Here is a 21,197-nt window from a genome sequence, read left to right on the forward strand (position 1 = left end):
AAATCGGCCAGGCACAGGAACAGTTTTTTCCCCTTGTGCCAGGAAATTGTTAAATTTGTAGATGTGTAGCTGAAGGGGAGGTCAATTATGGGTGGGTTTCTTTGCTTATTTGTATTGTGAGTGGAACAGTGTGTGTATGTTTACATTGCAATGTAGCCGAAACAAATTCCAAGTATGTTGGAAAATGTACTTGGCCAATTAATAATAATAATAATAATAATAATAATAATAATAATAATAATGTTACTACAGCACGGAAAGACATATGGGTGCCCGGGGGGGGGGGGGGGGGAGAGAGTCTGCAGCCACACAAAAGGTATTCTAATTTGCTAGAGAAAGGCTACGCAATCAGCAACCCCCCAAGGCAAAAGCTAGAAGCCCCGTGATAGCATCTTTCGGTTTAAGAAAGTGTGCAAGGCTCTCTTGGTGAGGGTGATGGGAAATCTGTGCTTCAAGATCAGCAGCCAAGTTAACTAAAGTTCAAAAATAATGATTCCCCATCTTCTTGATTCTGGAGCATTTTATTTCCTTTTCAAATCTCCCTTCCACGAGTAATTAGCTCTTCCACAGTGCTGCAGAAAACATGAACCATGTTCACCCCCCTGTGCCTCTGGCAAATGGTTTGTGATTTCAACTGGTGGCATGCAGGGGAAAAGCTCAGTCGCATCCATACCAGGGTTCTAGATGCAAGTTCTCACCTGATCTAGGAGAATCACGGACGATTTGATGATCTCCCGCCACTTCTGAAGCTCTGTGTCATGATACTTCTGCTGGGACTCTAATAACTGGGCCCATTCAGTCTGGGATTGGGGTAACCTGTTAGGGCAGAGAAGGAAAGATAAGCCCTGGAAGGCGGTGCAGATTTTTTAAATATATTATTCGGTTTCGATGGTGGTTTGGCCACAAGAGGGAGAGAGTGAAATTTCGCTCGTAGGGTGTGTTACCTTTCCTGTAACCGTAGACCCTGCCATGCTGTGAGGGTTTGAGTAGTGTATTCCAACATCCAGAGTTTGTAGAACAGCATCATGTTGAGGATTACCAAAAGCACCAGACTGGAGAGGGAAAGAAGAAAAATGAAAGGCATGCAACCTGGACTGGGGCCCTTCCTCCAACTCAGACACGAAGCCCCAACAACTAGGAGGGCCCATTTTCTGAAAAGCCTCAGACAGATACTCACTGTCCTTTTTATGTGATGAAATGAAGCCCTGTGCATTTGTGCATGCTGAACCCATTCTATGGATGCACCGTGGATATCTTATTCATGATCAAACATGCCCCAGTTTCAACATTGAGGTGACATAAAGTATTCACTATAGAAACATCTGGTCCGCCTTACACCCCAGCATTTATTGTAAGCCACCTTGAGCCTTTGTGGGTAAAGCAGATTTGGGGGTAAGGTAGGGATAAGCCCACCTTGTAGGAGATGCTGAGCCCACAGCCCCCACCCTTCTGACGCAACATGCATACAGTATTGGGAGTTCGGTAAGTCAAGAGTCCCTGGGCTGAACCTGTCCCCTTGTTGGGAGTGACTTGCTCCCCTCCTTCCTCCTTTCTAAAACTGATCAGATGGAGCAGGGGGATCTCAGAAGTCAGAAAAGGAGACACCCTCCTCTCTTGCTGCCCTCTCCTCTCATCTTAGAATCATAGAATCCTAGAGTTGGAAGAGACCACAAGGGCCATCCAGTCCAACCCCCTGCCAAGCAGGAAACACCATCAAAGCATTCTTGACATATGCCTGTCAAGCCTCTGCTTAAAGACCTCCAAAGAAGGAGACTCCACCACACTCCTTGGTAGCAAATTCCACAAATTGTTTATGTGTACAATTTTGTTGCTGGAGTCTGAAAAAGATTGTCAGAGCAACAGGTTTTCCAATTCTACATTGTCTAAGCAGCTATTTCAGAATGTTCTTTTTTAAATACCCTATATAAGTTGCAGATTTGAATACAGTGGTGCCTCGCTAGACAAATTTAATTCGTTCCACGGGTCTTTTCTTATAACGAAAAATTCGTCTAGCGAATCCCATAGGAATGCATTGAATTTTTTTTATTTTTTTATGCCCCTAGGAACGCATTAATTGAATTTCAATGCATTCCTATGGGAAACCGCGATTCACTAGACAAATTTTTCATAAAACGAATTCGTCTAGCGAGGCAACCTCCACTAGAAAAAACCTTTCGTTAAGCGGAAATTTCGTTAAGCAGGACACTCGTTAAGCGAGGCACCACTGTAATATGTTTGACTTTTAGTTTGGTTTTTCAATAGTATCAAACGAGTCTGGTTGAATTGCCAACTAAGCTTTCTTAGACTCCACCCCCTTCAAAATATGGGCGATATTGTTTTTTTTAAGCTGGTAAGCAATTCCCACTGCAAAATTCTCTATTAGCTTCAATTCTGTGACAAGGCACTGTTGCTAGTGTAAATAACCATTGACTCAGGTTGCCATTCCAGAAAAGATTACCGGTAATGACACCAAAAGCTCTGAGAAGTACACATTCAAATTCTTTTAACCCACAATTAATTTCCCAGAACTTTTTTTTGTGGTAAGGTTTATTGTGCTAAAATAAGCCCGAGTGTCAGGCATCTTTCAGCCCAGGTGGAAAAAGCTGCGTGAGCTTTCTAAAGCAGGACAGAAATAACACAGCACAGCTAGAGCCACCCTCACCTGAGAGCTGAATGGAAAAGAGGGGTTCTTTGTTAAGTTTTGGGGAGCAGCAACAAAAGGGCACGAAAAAGGGAAGAAAAAGAAGCACAGCCCAGGAGGATCTGAGCAGAGATCAGACAGACAGCGTTAAAAAGAAGAAAAAAAGCAAAGCAAAAGTCCAGCAGGCCGGGAGGCGGAAGGAGGCAGGTGAGAGGAAATCAGGTGAAGAAGAAGTAGGAGGAGACGGTACCTGAAACAAATCCTAATGGGAGCAGGGAAGAGAAAAGATGGAGGAGGCGAAGGTTAGAAACACAACCAGAGTTGAGAGAGGAGAAAACTGCAGGGGGGGGGGGGAGTTCTTCTAAAGGACACAGAACAGACACATATTGGGGAGAGGGATTGCAGAGCATGCGAAGAGGAGAGAAGAAGACACCCAACATTGGTGATGCAGCAGTGGGGCAAGGGGCAGGGGGGCGCACAGCCCTCATCATGCCACGTATCAGAGGGCACAGCTAACTCCAAATCCTGAGAAGCTTAGGATAGCAAAGGCAGTATGTAACCAGCACTCAGTGTCAAGAGGCAAAACCACAGAGCTCCTTGGGGAGTTTATGCAAAATGAGAAGAAAAACTAGGCACGTGGGGTGGGGAAGAAAACATCTTTGAGGAGCAGAGTTAGTTTCTGGCTGTTATCCAGGAGCCTTAGGACCCTTCCCCTGCAGGGTCACCGGTCTACCCTTCAGCAACAAGGACATTGTTTCCATGTGTCATAGTAGCTAGCATGTTGGAACAGGGACCTGGGAGAGGCCAGCATTCGAATCTATACTAAAGTCAGGAAGCTCATTGGGTTACCTTGGCCCAGACTCTTAGCCTAGCCTACCTCACAGGGCTGTTGTGTGCATAAAATAGAAGGGGGAACCATTCATGCCTTCACCATGAGCCCCTTGGGAGGAAAGGTGGGGTAGAAAGATAATAGGAAAATGAAAATAAATACTCTCTTGCCCAATTCCTGAGCACCATCAAAAACAAAAACAAAAACAGAACCAATAAACAACAACTGCTTGCACGTACAAAAACAAAGGCTTTATATCTATCAAAACCTGGTATGCAAATTAAGGGTATATATTTGATTTATCTCATTTGCAGAACCTCCCCCCCCCCCCCAGCTTCAAAAGGCTATGTATTTGGACTTAGATCAGGCTTCTTCAACCTCGGCTTCCAGATGTTTTTGGCCTACAACTCCCATGACCCCTAGCTAGCAGGACCAGTGGTCAGGGATGATGGGAATTGTAGTCTCAAAACATCTGGAGGGCTGAGGTTGAGGAAGCCTGACTTAGATGGCAAAGCCTCGGATGGTGGTGGTTTCCACCAGCAGGTGGCGCTGTTTGAGCCATCAGCTTGTAGAGAGAAATCGCAACTGAACCAAACAAAGCACCCAAGTCTGTACAGCATGCCAGTCAAATCAGTCTTGTAGCTAGGCTTTCAGCTAGCCATTGATGCAAGACCTATCTTCCAGAGCAGCAGAAAACAAGCTTGCTCCATCTCCCATGTGACAACCCTTGAGATATTTGAAGATGGCTATCGTATCTCCTTTCAATCTCCTTTTCCAGGTTAAACGTAACAAGCTCCCTCAACTGTTCCTCATAAGGCTTGGTTTCCAGACCCTTGGCCATCTTGGTTGCCTTCTTTTGCACTCGTTCCAGCTTGTCAACATCTGTCTTAAATTTTGGCAACAAGAACTGGACAGAGCATTCAGGTGTGGTCTGACCAAGGCCAGAATACGAGTGGTACTATTACTTCTTGGGAGCTGTCATTTTTTAAGGGCACTGTGAGTTATTAGGTGGTCTCTATTCCCCTCCCAGAGCTATAATTCCCAATTATCTCTTTAAAGAAGGGTTGATAGTTAGGCCACTCTGGGAATGGTAGCTCCAGGAGGGGAGTAGGGGTGGGCACAAAAATTTAAGAGCGCCTGGACTAAAATTGTCTGTCAAAAACTTCACTCTTGTGGTTTATCACCACAACAGCTACTCACTTTGGGATTTAGTAAAGCAAACAGTCTAATTTGTCAGTGCCTAAATGATATCGAGCATCAGAACAACTTGGCCACAATAAGGAAATTTTGCCCATGGTATGACTATTTTCCACCTTCCCATTTCAACTTTCTGGCACCCTATCTGCATAACCTAGCTATTCTAAAATATAGACGTGCTTTTACACTCACAAGATTGAATGTATTGCCCTTGGTTGTACTTGAGGGATGATTCCAACAGATTCTGTACAAAAAACACTTATGTCCCTGTGGAGATGGCCGTCTCGAATCGGTGGCGCATGCCCTTCTGGCTTGCACTCTTTATAAAGACTTGAGGAATGAGATTATCACCCCTCTTTTATTGTAAATTCCGGGTTGCCCAACCACTGCCACCGTGTCCTTTCTCTTGGCAGATCAAGATGAGCAGGTGACAGCTAAGGTTGCAAGGTTTTTAGATGGGGCAATCAATTTGATTATTGATTCAAAACCCCAAAATGTATTTTATATAATTGACCTTTTATTTCTATTCTTTGTATATTGTATTGTTTTACTGCTATGGCCGATGGCTGACGCAAATAAAGATTCATTCTAATGTGGTATGACACTGCTTTAAATGTATAGTGCAGATGAGTTCCTAGATTCACACATTTGTCTGTGTTCGTTCAGAGTCTTATTCAGCAAATGGTCAAGTCATTCCAAAACTCTGTAGAGTTCAATTTACCTGGCATTATTTTATTTTATTTAAAAACACAGTTCTGCTTAAAAAAATATGAATGTAAACATTCTTCCAGACCAACAACAGGTGCGGCATTTTAAAATGCTGGGTGGGTGAATTTTAAGGTGGGGAGGTAATGGAAGATGGGGCTTCCCTTGCTTTTAATTCAGCTGGTACAACTTATTGCCTTCACAGCCGGACCAGTCCACAACTAAAAGGTCTCCAAACTCAACCAAAAACAGGAAACGCCACAAACGGAGCAAAACATATTATCGTCACAACAACTTTAAATGCATGTGTGTTGCAGAGTGTACTCCCATGTTTCCTGCGCAAAAACAGACCACACCATTTTTCTCTGGAGAGGAGGAGGGCATACCATCACATCGCAAATCTTTTCCCCAATTGACTCTTGGCAAAGAAGCAGTTCATTCCGCAATCCTCTCCACAGCTGCTTTGTCTCCCCCCCCCCATCTGCCCCACCCCATCTCTTCCCCTGCCCACATAACAACCATTCCCTGTTCAACATCTATCAATGCCAAAACACTTCCTAGGATTCCCAGGAATGCGGACCCGACTCAGGGTGAGGGGAATGGACTTGGGAGACCTCAAAATCTGGGTGGGAGGGATCAATTTACCAAAAAATAAAATAAAGAAATCTTAACACTATTGTAATCCTACTAGACTGCAGACTAAAATGGAGGGAGGGGGAGAGAGCGCAGTAATAGAACAAGGAAATTGACAGACCAGGTTGAAGAATCACTTACACACAACTGATAATGAGCAGCAATTTGGAGACGCTCTGCAGGTGGAAGCCGCTGGGACTCTCCTCAGGGATATGCCGTGTTTGAGTGGAACCTGGAAAGCAGCGTTCATTTTACACTGAAGAGGTAAAGTCCCTTCCCTTAAACACACCCAAAAGCATATGTCCCATATATTCGACCTGCAGAACTGGCATCATTACAGATGCCACATAATACTCATTCTGCATTTGTAATAAATCACTATTTTGACATGGCAGCAACCATGCTTCGGAACTCCCTGCCTATTGATGCCTAGCTGGCTTCTTCCCTGTACTCTTTTCGGGACCTGCTGAACACGTTTTTTGCTTAAGGCAATCCCTATCCAGAAATGTAGAACACCGAGATTTGTTTAAATCTGTTTTTAGCTTCTCACTGATCAATTTTTTAAAAAATGTTTTAAATAGTCATTTTAAGTGTGGTTTTGTTTTGTTTTTACTGATAATTTCATAATTTCATGGTTCCCCCCCCCCCACACACACATCTTACAATCAAGTGGTCTATACATTCCATAAAATAAATACATATTGGGGAAGAGAATCCTCCTTTGGTCACCCATGCTATGGTTTAATATCAACAATGCTGTACGACAGTGTTTCCCAAACTTACAAGAACCACATGCCCTATTTTAGAGAGTCTTATTGGTGTACCCCTTCTCAGGCAAAGATAAATTCGGGGTAGTTTTAAAAATACTATTTCATCTATGATACGAAAAAGTGAAAAAGCCTGCCATTTACCCTTTGAAACCCTTTCGCGTACCCTGCACCACCATTTGGGAAGCGCTACTCTAGGAAAACCATTTCCCCTTAGGGACCCCTATTCCACACCCTCAGCAAAACTACCTCAGAGGGACCCGGGCCTCTGCCCATCCCATAAGCCTAAACATGTCCCCCCCCACCCACCCCCATTTGCACATGGCGCTCCTTACCTGCCACACGCTTGATTCGACCTACAGCTTCCTCGTCTGTGGGGGTGGTTACAGGGCTCAGCACTTCCTCCAGGTGTGGCCCCCTCAGGTGAGTATGGGGCCGCTTCCTCCGGCGCACTGTGGATTGCTTGCTTGCCTTCACTTTGGGGGATTCTCGATGGAGCTCGGCTAGATATGTGCTCTCTGTTTTGGTCAGTTCACTCTCTGCCAGGGAAAGCCGGGGGGGGGGGTTATTCGTCGTGGAGAGAAGGCACTGCTTTCACTTCTGTCACAATGAGGGTTATGCTCAGGGGCACAGGCATCATCACAACAGCGCCTGTTACTCAGCCTCCCCAACCGCACCCCATCAAGCCAGTAGCTTCAAAGGACAGAAATACATTTACATATAATGAACCGGAAGAACTGCCAGTTGCTGTTTTTCTGTACATAATATACTGCCAGTTCATTTTAGGGCCCAACCTGAGGTGCCTCAGGTTAGTGTTTAAAGCTCTAAATAACTCGTTCCTCAAATATCTGAGACACCACTTCCTTCCGCAGAAACCCTCTCACTCCCTCAGAATTTTGGGGTGGCGACAGGCCAGGACAGAGCATTCTCTGTGGTAGCCCCTGAGTTGTGGAATTCCCTCCCAGCAGAGGTGTGCCCCAAACCCTCACTATATACCAGGCATCTCCAAACTTTGGCCCTCCTGATGTTTTGGACTACAATTCCCATCATGCCTGACCACTGGCCCTGTTAGCTAGGGATCATGGGAGTTGTAGGCCAAAACATCTGGAGGGCCGCAGTTTGGGGGTGCCCGCTATATACTGTAGCTTTCAGGGAATGCTGAAAACACACCTTGTTGACACCTGAGATGTGTGTTTTCAGGGGCCCACTCTTGCTTCTTCAATTGTAATCTGTTAAACTGTTTTTAGTTCTGAATTTTATATCATCATATGCTCTGGGACCTGCTGTTGAAGGGTGGGTAATACATTTAACAATACCAATACTATTAATACACGAGAGGTCCAGAGGGAGGTGATATGAGAACAGGCCTTTTATGCAGTGGTTCACCATTTGTGGAAAGCTCTCCCCAAGGAGGTTCACCTTTAGGTGGCAGGTGAAAACATTCCGCTTGAAGCAGGCCTTTGGCTGTTTGACATCTGGCGCCCTTTTAAATATGTTGTGGGAGAGGGGGGATTACTGGTTTGCTTTTGTTCTTATTTTTATTATGTATTTTGTGGTTTTTAGGTTGGAAATTCCCTGAGATCTGCAGTATACCAATTGTTAATAATACTGATAATAATGGGGACCTTTAGTATTAGCATGCAGGGCTAAAATACTAAAAGGAAACCGTTTGACAATCCCAAATGTTTCAAAGGCTCGGTTTTATCTATTCCCTTGCTTGAGTTTTATGGAGTTCAGTCATATGCCACATCCCATCACAGCAAACAAATGGAAACGTAACTAAATGCTTTAGCTCAGGATCAGGGAATCTGTGGTCTGCAGTCCAAATGGTGTTGTTTTATGACTCCCCTCATTTCTGATCATTGGACCAGGCTGGATGAAGCTGATGGGGGTTGGACTGCAACAACATCTGGAGGGCCAAAGATTCCCCAACCCTTGCTCTAGCGAGATCTCACCTAAATGGCGGAAATAATCATCTAGGCCACTCCAGAAGTTCTTCTCAATGAAAGACTTCACCAGCCCCCATGGCTGTTTCCTGTATCGTAGCTCTGTAGAAACCCTGAAAAAGAAAGAAAGGTCACTTCCAAGAGCCGTAACTTTGGCCTCATGAGCATTTGTTACAACCAATTACCTGCTTTTGGATTTGCAAAAGGTTCTCCAAACGTGGTATTCCTCTGAAACTACAGTTAAAACGGTACTTGCTACAAATTCAAGGAATTTTCTTTCTGTCTGTTTCTTAAAACGTCTTGCACCATTGCTGTCTTTTGTTTTCTTAAGTGTAAATTGCCTTGAGACGATGGTTTAGAAGGCAATTAATAAATCCATGATGGTGATGGTGACGATATAATCATCATAATCATAAATGTGTTGCTCTATCTGCTTTTTGCCTCTGGTTTCACCCTCCACTGGCATGCAGCTCTTGGAAAGTTCTCAAGACCACATAGTCCTCTGGCTGAAAAAGTCTCCCACCCTCCTGGCTTAGAGTAAACTGAGTGTTACTAGCCTCCGAGACTTGTATTTCCAAGCTTAGAAATACGAGCAGCAGCAACCTATCTGGGCAGGTGTCATTCAACTCCGTTTATCACAGTCCTTGCTAAGATTGCAAAGCTATAGCCCTGCCGTACCCACCTGAGTCGGCATTTGTTTCTGGCAACGCGCGTCAATGTGTAACGATTAATTGTGTAGAAATAATCATGGTAGGGGACATCGTGAGTTAGCACCTCTGCGTCTATCACGTAGCACTCACTCTCTTGGCTTGCTTTGTACATTGTCTGGAGAAAGCAGAAAGAGAACGGACAAAGGCTGTGATCACATGGAATAGCTCAGTCTATACAGCATAAGACTCTTACTCTTAGGGTTGTGGGTTTGAGCCCCACGTCGAGTCAAATATTCCTGCATTGCAGAGCGTTTAGACTAGATGATCCTTCCAACTCTATGATTCTATGATCTGAGCTTTCACATGATATAAGAGTCGCTTTGGGGGTATAGCAAGGGTTTAGTGCTCATTTCAGTGTTACTTTGATTCTGGGGGGGGGATCGGTTTGCAACCCCTTTAACCTGGAAAATCATGGGAGTAAAGTGTCAGAATTTGGGGCAATATATTTATTTCATGAAATCATGCTATACTAGCACACATTTATTTCCTGACATTTTCATGGGGAAACAGAAGCAGGCATGTGTGGACAGGGTGGGAGAGTAGCAATGCTGTCCAATGACATTAGTTGCTGTGCAACACCACGTGTGATTGAAATTTAGCGTGATGTGCCGGTATATCGGTAAAAAAAAAAGCCACAGTTCCATAATGCATCAGGTACAGCACCGGGAAAGGAACGTTAGAAAACGAGACAGGAGTGCTAACATTATCAGGAAAATTAATACAATATACACCATGTCTGAATGCACTCAAGAGTCTATGTCCACATTTACAACAAACATTTAAAGCACTGTGGCACCACTTTAAACAGTCATGGTTTCTTCCAAATAATCCTGGGAGCTGTAGCTTAGAGTTCCCTTACATACAGAGTTCCCTGTAGCTTAGAGTCCCCTGTGTTGGGATGCCTATACACTGGCGAGCTTGAGCCAGGCTAGTGAAGTTATTGGGTCTGTTCCCAGGAGAAAGGAAGTCCTTATCTCCCTATGCTCATGTGATGTTTTTCACTGTACTCTGTACTCTTTCTCTTTCGGCTAAGCAAGATTTCGGGCGCAATGCTGTACCCTCTCTTGCTATATTAAAGTAGTTAGATACTACTTATTGATTCCTGTGTGTTGTTCTTCAAGCTGAAGGCAATCTCAATTTGCTCTAGCTTCTGTTAGCTGGGGGGGGGGGCAGACTAACACCTGCCCCCCCCCCGGCTACGGAGTGCTACGGTAACACCCTGTAGTTTAGAGTGATTGACTGATAAAACCACTCTGGGAAGTGCAGCTCTGGGAGGGGAATTGGGGTCTCCTAACAACACTCAGAACCTTTAACAAACTGCAGCTCCCAGAATTCTTTGGGGGAAGCCATGGCTGTTTAAAGTGGTGTCATTGTGCTTTAAATGTATACGGTGAATGGGGCCTCTGCAGCCTTAACTGAACCATCCTTAGTTAAAGCACAGCAGCCCATTGCAGGCCTTGGGTTTCTCACCTGAGTCTCAGTGACAGTGGCAGTTTTGGGGGCTAGAGGGTTGGTGAGGGTGATGGTATAAAGGATAATTCTGCTCTGATTGCCAGTTTCTTCCTTCTTCCAGGGATGAAAGACAATGTCTGGGAAAAGAGAGAGGAACAGATGAAAGAAAAGTGCTTCTTCACACAGCACACAGTTAAACACTGGAACTCTCTGCCACAAGAGGCGCTCAAGGCCACCAACTTGGATGGCTTTGAAAGAGGATGAGATATATCCATGGAGATGGAGGAGGCAACTGATGACTACCAGCCAGGATGGACATACTCTTCCTCCACAGCTGTGCTTCTGAATACCAGCAACTGTGCTGAAAACCACAGGAGGGGAGAGGGCGCCTGTGCTCAAATCTTGCTTGTGGGTTTCCCATCACAACATCTGGTTGGCCGCTGTGAGAACAGGACGTGCAACTAGATGGGCCAATGGACTGAACCAGCAGGCTCTTAGGTTAAAAACAAAGGCCAATGGGTGAGAATGCAAAGCACAATGCAGTTCCCAGGGGAAAATAAGAATGACTCCCATGACCAAAGTCAACCCACAGCCCCACCTCCACCCCAGCTGGCAGACTCAGCACGGTGGACACAGAAGGCTTATTGTTTGGTATGCATCCGATGTGGTGCCTTTTATCCTAAATCCTGTTCTCCCTTCCATTGATCAAGTGGGCCACTAAAAGTTCCCATTTTCAAAACAAGAAACTGAGGGCGAAAAATAGTAATTTGTCCAAGGCCCGAGAGAGAGAGACAAGGGGGGGGGGAGGAAGAGAATTTCATCTCTGGGCTTTCAGCCCCAAAGTTCACATTACAGTGGAACCTCGGTTTATAAACACCCCGGTTTACGAATGTTTGGTTTACGGACCCATCTGGAACGATAAATTCACTTTCCATTACTTTCAATGGGAAAGTTCGCTTCAGTTTATGAACGCTTCAGTTTATGAACAGACTTCTGGAACCAATTACACCCATGCTTCGGTTTAAGTACGCTTCAGGTTGAGTACTCCGCGGACCCGTCTGGAACAGATTAATCCACTTTCCATTACTTTCAATGGGAAAGTTCGCTTCAGTTTATGAACGCTTCAGTTCATGAACAGACTTCCGGAACCAATTGTGTTCATAAACTGAGGTACCACTGTACTTGAGCCAAACCATGGCTGGATTCACACTGAGGCCCTTCTAATTTGCGAGGTGCTGCAATCTGATGAGACCAGCCAGGTGGTCCTCATGTGGGTTTCAGGTACCAGTAGTTTATCAAAGTGAAATTTCAAAGGGAATTTGGGGAGGTTTTTCTGAAGCTCTATAGGAACTGTTTTCAGGGACGTTTTCAATTAGACTTGCAAATGTTCTAACAGGGGTTTGGCAGAACTTAAGAGGAGTTTTGATAAAGTCTGGTGGAGTTGCCCAGGGGAGCTGAATAACTCCAGAGAACCCCACTAATCACGAGCATCTCTGCTGAAGGTGTGGCAATTTCCCGTCCGACCCAATATCCCAATCTGAGCTGCTTGGAGGAAAAAGTGTGATATCAATGATCCAAATAAAATACAAATTAGGTGCTGGGCAAGGTGGGGTGGAAGAATTGTGGGGGTTTTGTCCTTTTCCCACCAGCAAGAACATTTTCTTCTTCTTGGTTTTCCATTGTCAAAAAATAAAATAAAAACCATAATACAGAATTCCGGCAATGGGACAAAAACCCTCATTGTTACTTTGGCTGAGGGTTAAGGTTACAAAATTAATTCAGGAAGATCATCCTCCCCGCCACATTTTCTGACCCAAATCTTGGGAACTACAATGTTGTGAGGCATAGAGAATGGTTTGCTGGTGATCTTGAGCAACTGCTGCAGAACTACAAATCCCCAAAGACCTTTGGTAGTGTGGCATGCCATTCTGACACTTGAAACTGATTCAGATTTGTAGTACACGTGTGCCCTGACCTAAACTACTAAGCGAGATAAAGGTGGCTGCAATAGTCCATTTTATTTATTAAAATTATTATAGCCCTTGATTGTAAAAAACAACAACAACCCAGCAACCACAAAACAGTTTACAGAAAGTATAAAATTGTGAAATCATTAGTAAAAACAGTTAAAAACAATGATTAAAACAAAACAAAAAAATCAAATCAACAGGAAGCTAAAAACAGATTGAGACAAGTGTCAACATTCCACGTATCTGGATAGGCTTGACTAAAGAAAAATGATATTAGCTGGTGCCAAAAAGAGTACTGTGAAGACACCCGACTGATGTCAATAGGCAAGGAGTTCCCAAGCTTACCAGAAAACCGCCGCTGCTCCATGAAGTCCCTCAAGAACGGAGAGTCTGTGAAGAGCAGGTCATACAGCTTATCCACACTAAAATTGAAGACTTCGTTCATGTACTGCCGTCCATTCAGATCATCGTAAAAGGCCTGAACTTCCCCTGTGTAAAGAAGCGGAGAGCTTAATGTTGCAGTCTTTCACCTGACACACCTGGACGCAATCGTCTGGGCTCAGGGAATCACTTACGGTGCCTGCAAACATGACACGGACTTTGAGATGGTCAGTTCCAGAGATGAGTCCGCAAGCAGGACCCAAAAGGGAACTCTGATCCTGCTCACAGATTCATCCCTGAAACAGTTAAGTAATCCTGATGTCACATTTCCATGTAGGGAAAGATTGTGGGATGAGATCCCTTCGGAAAGTGATCCATGAATGCAAAACGTGAGAGGAGATCTTCAGGAGGACTCAACACATCTGAACTAGCTCTAACATCTCTGCCATTTGATCTGGTTCCTGAGTAGTCAAAAGTCTCATGTGAACTACATGTCTCCAAAGAGAAGGCTGACCCTGAACATTTCTATTCTGTTTGGTGGTATTTTATTTTTTACGTTTCAGATTTGGATATGCAACATCTCCCGGCATCACCTAGAGAAATATGGCTGTATTGAGTTACTTCTGGGTGTAATTATTCCGCATGCTTATAATTTTGTATGCCTTGCCTTGCTTTTATATGCTAAGCTGGCTTCATGTTATTACTTATCTGGCTGTATTATGAAATATTCCTAAAATCAATTTTAAAAGTCTCATGTGAATCCCACCCCCCACTAATCTAGGAACATCTCCTGCACAAGCCTTACTGAAATCAATGCGGACTTGTCTGGGAGTTGCTTTTGGTGGACAGTGCTGAGATTGTCTAACCATTAACCTAATGATGATGCAAACTCTACTGGTGAAACTCGGAAAATTAGAATATCGTCAAAAAGTGCATTTATTTCAGTAATGCAACTTTTTATTCTTTATTTTTATTTTTACAAATGCTTCCTTTTGGAAATTCCACAGTAATAAGACAAATAGTTACAATAATACAAAAATAAACAAAAATAAACATCACTATTACATTTCATTAATTACATTCCATTTATAACGGACCCGCCTAACGACAAATAATTACAATTACAACAAATAAAGGCTTGACATATCTTGCTTTGCATGTCATGCATCTATCTCATATACAGTGGTACCTCTACTTACAAATAACTCTACTTACGAATTTTTCTACTTACAAATGGAGCTACGTCCGCCATCTTGGATGTGGTTTAGATAGGATTTTTTCTACTTAACGAATTTTTAGATAGGGTTGCTTCGACTTACGAATTTTTCCTCCCAATGCATTCCTATGGGATTCGACTTACAATTTTTTTCAACTTACAAATGTGTGTTCGGAACGCATTAAATTCGTAAGTAGAGGTACCACTGTATTGGTTTCACCTTTTAAGTTGCATTACTGAAATAAATGCACTTTTCGACGATATTCTAATTTTCCGAGTTTCACCTGTAAAAGTAATCAAGCAATACATGCAACCTAGGGAACAAAGGAATATTAGACATCATTGGAAATCCAGCAGATGGACTTTGAGCTTGGAAGTCCTGAGCCTTCCAAATTGGTTGTCATAGTATTCAAGATGGGGGGCAGGGGGACACTTACAGGAGCTGTTAAACCAGGCACCCCCAAACTCGACCCTCCTGATGTTTTGGGACTACAACTCCCATCATCCCTAGCTAACAGGACCAGTGGTCAGGGATGATGGAACTTGTAGTCCCAAAACATCTGGAGGGCCGAGTTTGGGAATGCCTTTGTTAAACCCACCACAATACCTGCAGCCGCCAGTCACACACCTTCGTCGTGAGTTTCCGAGGAATCGCTGAGTTCAGTTGGAATGTCCTCATTGTCATTGAAGTCCAAGGAGGGGGAATTAATGGGGGCAATTATCTCAATCTTGTCTCCGATAAGGTTTGCGATTGTCAGCTCCTTCTCTGAGGTGACGTCAATGACCTCCTCTTCCTCGAGAACTACTCCTTCATACTGGAAGGGTGCAAGAAAGATCAGGGTGTTACTGCTGCCTTAAGGGCGATGCTGAGGCTTGTCAACCATGGCTGAAACTCTATGGGATCAGTGTGAGCGATTTCCCATTGTTCCCTGTGGAAACAGAAAGACCTAGACTTGCTCCATAAAAACTGGCACGATTCCCTTTCCGTGTGGACTAAGATTGGTTTGCAACCTGTGAGACTACGGCGCAAGTTTCAAAGAGTCTGGGACCAAATGCAATTCTTACTGGTATTGACCTGTGTCCTTAGAAGGAGATTAGATAAATCCTTCAAGGAAGGTCCATCAATTAGCCAAAAGGGGTAATTGGAGCTTCCGTGCTCAGAGGCCGTATGGCACTGAATACCAGCTGTTGGAAAGCAAAAACAGGAGAGGGGAGTTGTTGACTTCCACGGCCTGCTGATGGGTTTCCTAGAGGCATCTGATCAGCCATTGTGGGAGGAAAGTTGGTAGACTAGGCAGACTTTCAGCTGGAACTCTTCTGATGCTCTTATGCACACTGGGGTACAAACATATGCAACAATCACACTATGCGGCTATGGGACCCTCGTACCTACGGGACCGCCTCTCCTGGTATGCCCCGCGGAGGACCTTAAGGTCCACAAACAACAATACTTTGGAGATCCTGAGCCATAAGGTGGCTAGATTGGCCTCTATTAGAGCCAGGGCCTTTTCAGTATTGGCCCCAACTTGGTGGAACGCTCTTTCCCAGGAGACCAGGGCCCTGCGGGATTTGTCATATTTCCGCAGGGCCTGCAAGACAGAGCTGTTCCGCCTGGCCTTTGGGTTGGACTTAGCCTGACCCCTGTGTTTTCCTCCCTCATGGCCTGGATTTATGGACTACTTGAAATGAGGCTGCATTTTAAATTTTAATACTGTATTTTAATTAATTGTTTTTATGTTTTATTGTGGTTTTGTTGGTGTGAGCCGCCCTGAGCCCGGTTTTTGACTGGGGAGGGCGGGGTATAAATAAAAAATATTATTATTATTATTATTATTATTATTATTATTATTATTATTATATGCAAGATGTTCTTATTACATCCATTTATATTGGGGCACCTCCCTTTTGTATACTTTATGGTAGGGATGGGTTGAAATGTGGAGCCTCCTAGATGTTCTGGGCTCCAAGTCCCTTTAGCCTCAACCATACTGGCCAATGTTCATGGCAGCATTGACGCAGCACAAGATTTCCATGCAAAACTGAAAAGAGAAGGGGGGAATTTTAAAAAGAAAATTAGAAAAGTAAGCATAAAAACCTACAAAGAGCCCTGCAGGGGCTCATCCAGTCCACAGTAGCCACCAAGACGCCCATGGGGAACTGGCAAGCAGGGCCCTGGCAGAAGACAGTGGAGGCAGAGCATAGCCATGCGGCTGGTAGATGTCGATAGCCTTGCCCTCCATGAATTGGTCCGATCCTCTTTTAAAGCCATCAAAGTTGGTGGCCTTTACTGCATCCTGTGGGAGCGAGTTCCATAGTTTAACTGTACGCTGCGGGAAGAAGGACTTTAATTTATCTGCCCTGAATTTACAAAAGGAAAGGAGAAGACTGTCTAGGGAGAGGACATTGTTCTGAACGACACTGAGACTATGGCGCTGAGAAGGCAACTGAGTGAGAAGGAACTGGCCATGCCGTTTGAGGAATGCGCTCTGAGGATGTGGGCAGGCCTTCGTGAGAAAATGTTTCAGCACCCAGCTTTAGAATGAGAACGGCCATCTGCACAGTTGCAGAACTTGTACTGTATGTGGTAGATAGTAAGACCGATGCTTAAAAACGAAATACACTTAAAAAAATAATAATCCACTACTATAAACCAATTAAGGACTATCTACAAAGAAAACCATCTATGGCTTTAAAAACGAAATGCACACACCAGGTTGATTACAAGAGAGCCACCATCAGTGTTCCAACCCAAATCCATTGGAAACTTGAATATTTAGATTAATTACAATTCAGATTCCTTCTCTGTTTAGGGAAGAGAACCATGGTGGTTACTGCTTTCCCTGCATTGAAGGCAGGGAAAACCAACATTGAAAGACAAAAATTAATTTGGGGAAGCTACGTTAAATAGCAGTCCCCTGCCTACCAATGCATTGGGTGAGATCAAAGATGCAACTCTGCAAGAGAAAAAAATGCCTACTGGGACTGGAGCTTCACTGCTTCCTGTCGGTGTCAATGTGCTATTGATGACAGACTTCTTAGGAAGCAGAGGACTCGCCTCCGGTTTGGCCTCCATGCTGCTTTTAGAAGAGCTGTCGTTCACCTCAATTTCTTCCACGGGGATCTCTTCACAGTAGCTGAAAGAACAAGCAGAAATGAATGTCGAATTTCGCCAGCGAGTGAAACCAAAGGAGTAAAAAAAATTCCCGTAGGGGAGCTCAGTCAGTCTGTTGCAGCCAGGACAACAACGGAACCTTGTGACATCATTGTCCCCACCTGGAGTACTGTGTCCAGTTCTGGGCAGCACAGTTTAAGGAGGACATTGCCAAGCTGAAATGTCCGTCGAGGAGGACGACCAGGATGATCAAGGGTTTGCAAACCGAGCCTTATGAGGGACGGCTGGGGGAGTTGGGCACGTTTAGCCTGGGGGAAGAGAAGACTGAGAGGTGATACGATAGCCGTCTTCAAATATCTGAAGGGCTGTCACGTGGAAGATGGAGCAAGCTTTCCCCCCCTGCTGCTCCAGAGGGTAGGATCCGAAGCAAACGATTCACATTACAAGAAAGGAGAGAATAGCTTTCTGACTATAAGATGTGTTTGACAGTGGACCGGACTACCTTGGAAGGTGGGCACCCTCCTTCATTGGAGATTTTTAGACAGAGGCTGGATGGCCATCTGTCAAGGATTATTTAGCTGTGACCCCTGCACTGCAGGGGGTTGGGGAAGATGACCCCAACCCTACAATCCTATGATTCTATGATCTTAAGGGCTAACAGATGCATTGTGGCACACGTTTTTGGGGAATGCAGTCAACTTCCTCGGATGCATGAAGTTACAGGCATATATATACATGGTGGAGGTGGTAAATTGCACAGAGTGAGGTCAGAAGGAAATGAAGCATATTTCCCACCCTGGCCTGATCCAGCATTCCTGGCCCCATGGGAGTGCCTGAGGCAGATCCAGCTTCTGACCCTTGTGCGCTAATGTTTGTTTGACACGTCTCCGCACGCTTTAGCTCAACGTACCCCATCGTGTTGAAATCATCGTCGGGAGGCACGTAGTCTTCATCATCGCTCGTCAGCCCTAGTTCACTACCATAACACTGGTGCACAAAGTGCCAGAGCTCCTTTGGACACAGGGGCTGTGGAGAGAAACACTGTGGTTTGGGACCTCTCCATAGGAAGGTGACAAAACCCAAGCAGACAAACTACACTTGCTTATGGCTCCAAACCTAATGATGACATCTACCTATTCTTTTCGCCGCAATATCTGTACTGAATGCACTACCAAAAAACTGTATGTGAAAATCATGTAAGGCTCTTGCGACAGATGCATTGGTTTGGAAACCACAGTGCAGAGAATTCCCATGTTGACAAGCGTAGAATAGGAAGCCATTGTCAATAACACCATGATTTGAATTTATTTTTTAAAAAAACAAACAAACTGCACGTCACCAATCATACTTTAAAGAAAAAGTGATCTGAAGCAGGCTACAGTCTCTGGTAGCTATCTATGCATATCTATGCATTTCCCTCGAGGCTTTTAGATTGAAACAATGGAAGCCTTGTACACAAAGAGCTGGATTCTCAAAAGTTAATATGTGAAAGGGTCAAATGCACTGGTAGCCCTAAAAAATGGAGATGGAAAAGAGAAAGACACCCTTGAAAGCCAAGCCAAACAGCTGTTGATGTGCGCAGGCTGGCATGTCATAATCACATCATCAGAACAGGGCCTTAAAATTTCTAACCAGTGTTGGAATTCAGAAAGAAGCTCCCGGTTTTTAAACCATGAGGCTAGGAAAGGCGAGATTGCGTAAAGGGGGCGATAACAAGAAACCATTTGTTAAAAAATAAAAACCCGGTGCATTCTTCCTGAACAAGATGACTTTCTGGTGAGGCTTGACAAAGCTCATAGTCCAGGACAAAGCAAAGCTCAGATGGGAAAAGTTTAATTAAAGAGGGGATGCAGTGTAGCCCTTTTATTTTTTAAAAAAACCAAAGAGCCATGAGCAAAGATGTACCCAGTTCAATTATCATCAATGGGTTCTCTTAATCAACTTATCGCCTCTCATACATCACACCCGGCAATACAGGGGAACTTTATAAGAGAGCTGTATGCATCGCTAAGGCACAGTATTTGGAGCACTCAAAAATTGTAATCTCAAAGTATCGGGGCCTTTTCTGCTGTGGCACCTCACGTTCAGAATGCTGACATGTGATTACAGTGTCCTTTTTACCTGTACTGTTCTAATTGCTTTTCCGTTATAGTGTGTGATTTTTACTGATTGTTAGCTTCCATGATAAAGTCAGAAGGGAAGAGTTTGTACCTTTCATGTAAATAAACAGATTCATATCTATGTGAGGAGCGTCCCCGTATCTCCATTTACCTTTTCAAGGAGGGCATTCTGCCAGAGCCTGAACATCATCATGTATGTCCTGTCTCGGGCGCCGAAGGAGGTGAAAAAGTGCTGTGGAGAACAGAGATTTGGCAAAGTGAAGCAGAGAAGCTTGCTATTTTCTGAGCAAATTATATGAGAACTGAGAAGCTCGGTGGTAGTAAGGCAAAACGAGCAAATGCATTACTTATGCAACTTAGACTCAGTAAGCTACTTACATAACACCCCTTTGTTACACTATCCGTTTCATAGCCTTGAATTTATTTTTCCACAGCTAGGGTGGTCCAGGGAACAGTATGCATGTCACAGAGCTGGCCCAAGTGTTCTTTTCACCTGTTGACCTCTGGATTCTGCCAAACCAACAGCCTGTGATATACCACCCTCAGCACACATCATTAAATTATTATTAAGGTATTCAGTGCCATAAGTGGAACTTTAGAGTGTTTTTTATCAGCAAGAGAAACAAGCCTCTACCCAAGGAATCTGCAATTAAAATGTCAACAGCAAGAGAGGAACAAGTGATGGAGAATGAGCAAAGGCATAGGCGCATTCTTATATGTGTCTACTCAGGCATATAGCCCGCTGAATTCAATGGGACTTACTCCCAGGTATATGGTTGTAGGACTGCACTCTCAGTCGTCATTTCAAGGACCAAGAATTGGGTCCAAGGGGAACTTGCTAAAGACTTCATGGGGGCAAATCAGCCTAGAGGTATACAGTGGTGCCTCGCTTAACGAATGCCCTGCTTAACGAAATTTCCGCTTAACGAAAGGATTTTTCGAGCAGAGCTTGCCTCGCTAGATGAATTCGTTTTACGAAAAATTCGTCTAGCGAATCGCGGTTTCCCATAGGAATGCATTGAAATTCAATTAATGTGTTCCTATGGGCAAAAAAAATCAAAGAAAATTCAATGCATTCCTATGGGATTCGCTAGACGAATTTTTTCGCTATAAGAAAAGACCCGTGGAACGAATTAATTTCATCTAGCGAGGCACCACTGTATATGGTTTTTGTAGAACTGAGTGAAGGATCACTGCTCATTGTGTGTATATAATACATCCCAAATTTACCTACAGCAAACACATCCTGCAGTGGTTTGCATAGTCTCAAAACTCGCATAAACTTGCTTGGTTCAAGGTTCAAGAACAAGGTAAATATAAATACCCTGGCACAAAGCATACCAAGAGAAGCAAAATGCCTCTCAAACCACTTTCAACTCTCTTCCAGATGGGAGCTTATGGCGGAAGCGGTGCCACTTAAGAACGCATGCTTTTCGGAGCACCCACACTTTGTCATCATCTCAAAAATGCCAGCCTGAACTGAGAAACCAGGAATGAGAGAAAGTGAATGTGCCAAAT

General features: G+C 44.2%; 1 protein-coding gene across 3 annotated transcripts in view; it reads right to left on the bottom strand.

Annotated features, from left to right (window-relative positions):
• GRAMD1B (GRAM domain containing 1B) overlaps nucleotides 1-21,197 on the bottom strand; it is a 163,685-nt gene that overhangs the window by 4,463 nt on the left and 138,025 nt on the right. For 2 of the 3 annotated variants that reach the window (XM_060268296.1, XM_035138799.2), the window contains exons 8-19: nucleotides 19,831-19,911; nucleotides 18,470-18,585; nucleotides 17,425-17,581; nucleotides 15,076-15,262; nucleotides 13,196-13,339; nucleotides 10,899-11,017; nucleotides 9,401-9,543; nucleotides 8,728-8,831; nucleotides 7,108-7,311; nucleotides 6,147-6,237; nucleotides 945-1,052; nucleotides 699-816 (exon numbers count right to left, since the gene is read on the bottom strand). In XM_060268296.1, coding sequence (XP_060124279.1) covers nucleotides 699-816; nucleotides 945-1,052; nucleotides 6,147-6,237; nucleotides 7,108-7,311; nucleotides 8,728-8,831; nucleotides 9,401-9,543; nucleotides 10,899-11,017; nucleotides 13,196-13,339; nucleotides 15,076-15,262; nucleotides 17,425-17,581; nucleotides 18,470-18,585; nucleotides 19,831-19,911 — 1,572 coding nt within the window. Of the gene's footprint in view, nucleotides 1-698; nucleotides 817-944; nucleotides 1,053-6,146; nucleotides 6,238-7,107; nucleotides 7,312-8,727; nucleotides 8,832-9,400; nucleotides 9,544-10,898; nucleotides 11,018-13,195; nucleotides 13,340-15,075; nucleotides 15,263-17,424; nucleotides 17,582-18,469; nucleotides 18,586-19,830; nucleotides 19,951-21,197 lie in introns of all 3 variants that reach the window. The other variant, XM_060268295.1, reaches the window with a different exon arrangement.

The sequence above is a fragment of the Zootoca vivipara genome, chromosome 15, assembly GCF_963506605.1.
Source record: "Zootoca vivipara chromosome 15, rZooViv1.1, whole genome shotgun sequence".
In the NCBI taxonomy this organism is placed as follows: domain Eukaryota; kingdom Metazoa; phylum Chordata; class Lepidosauria; order Squamata; family Lacertidae; genus Zootoca; species Zootoca vivipara.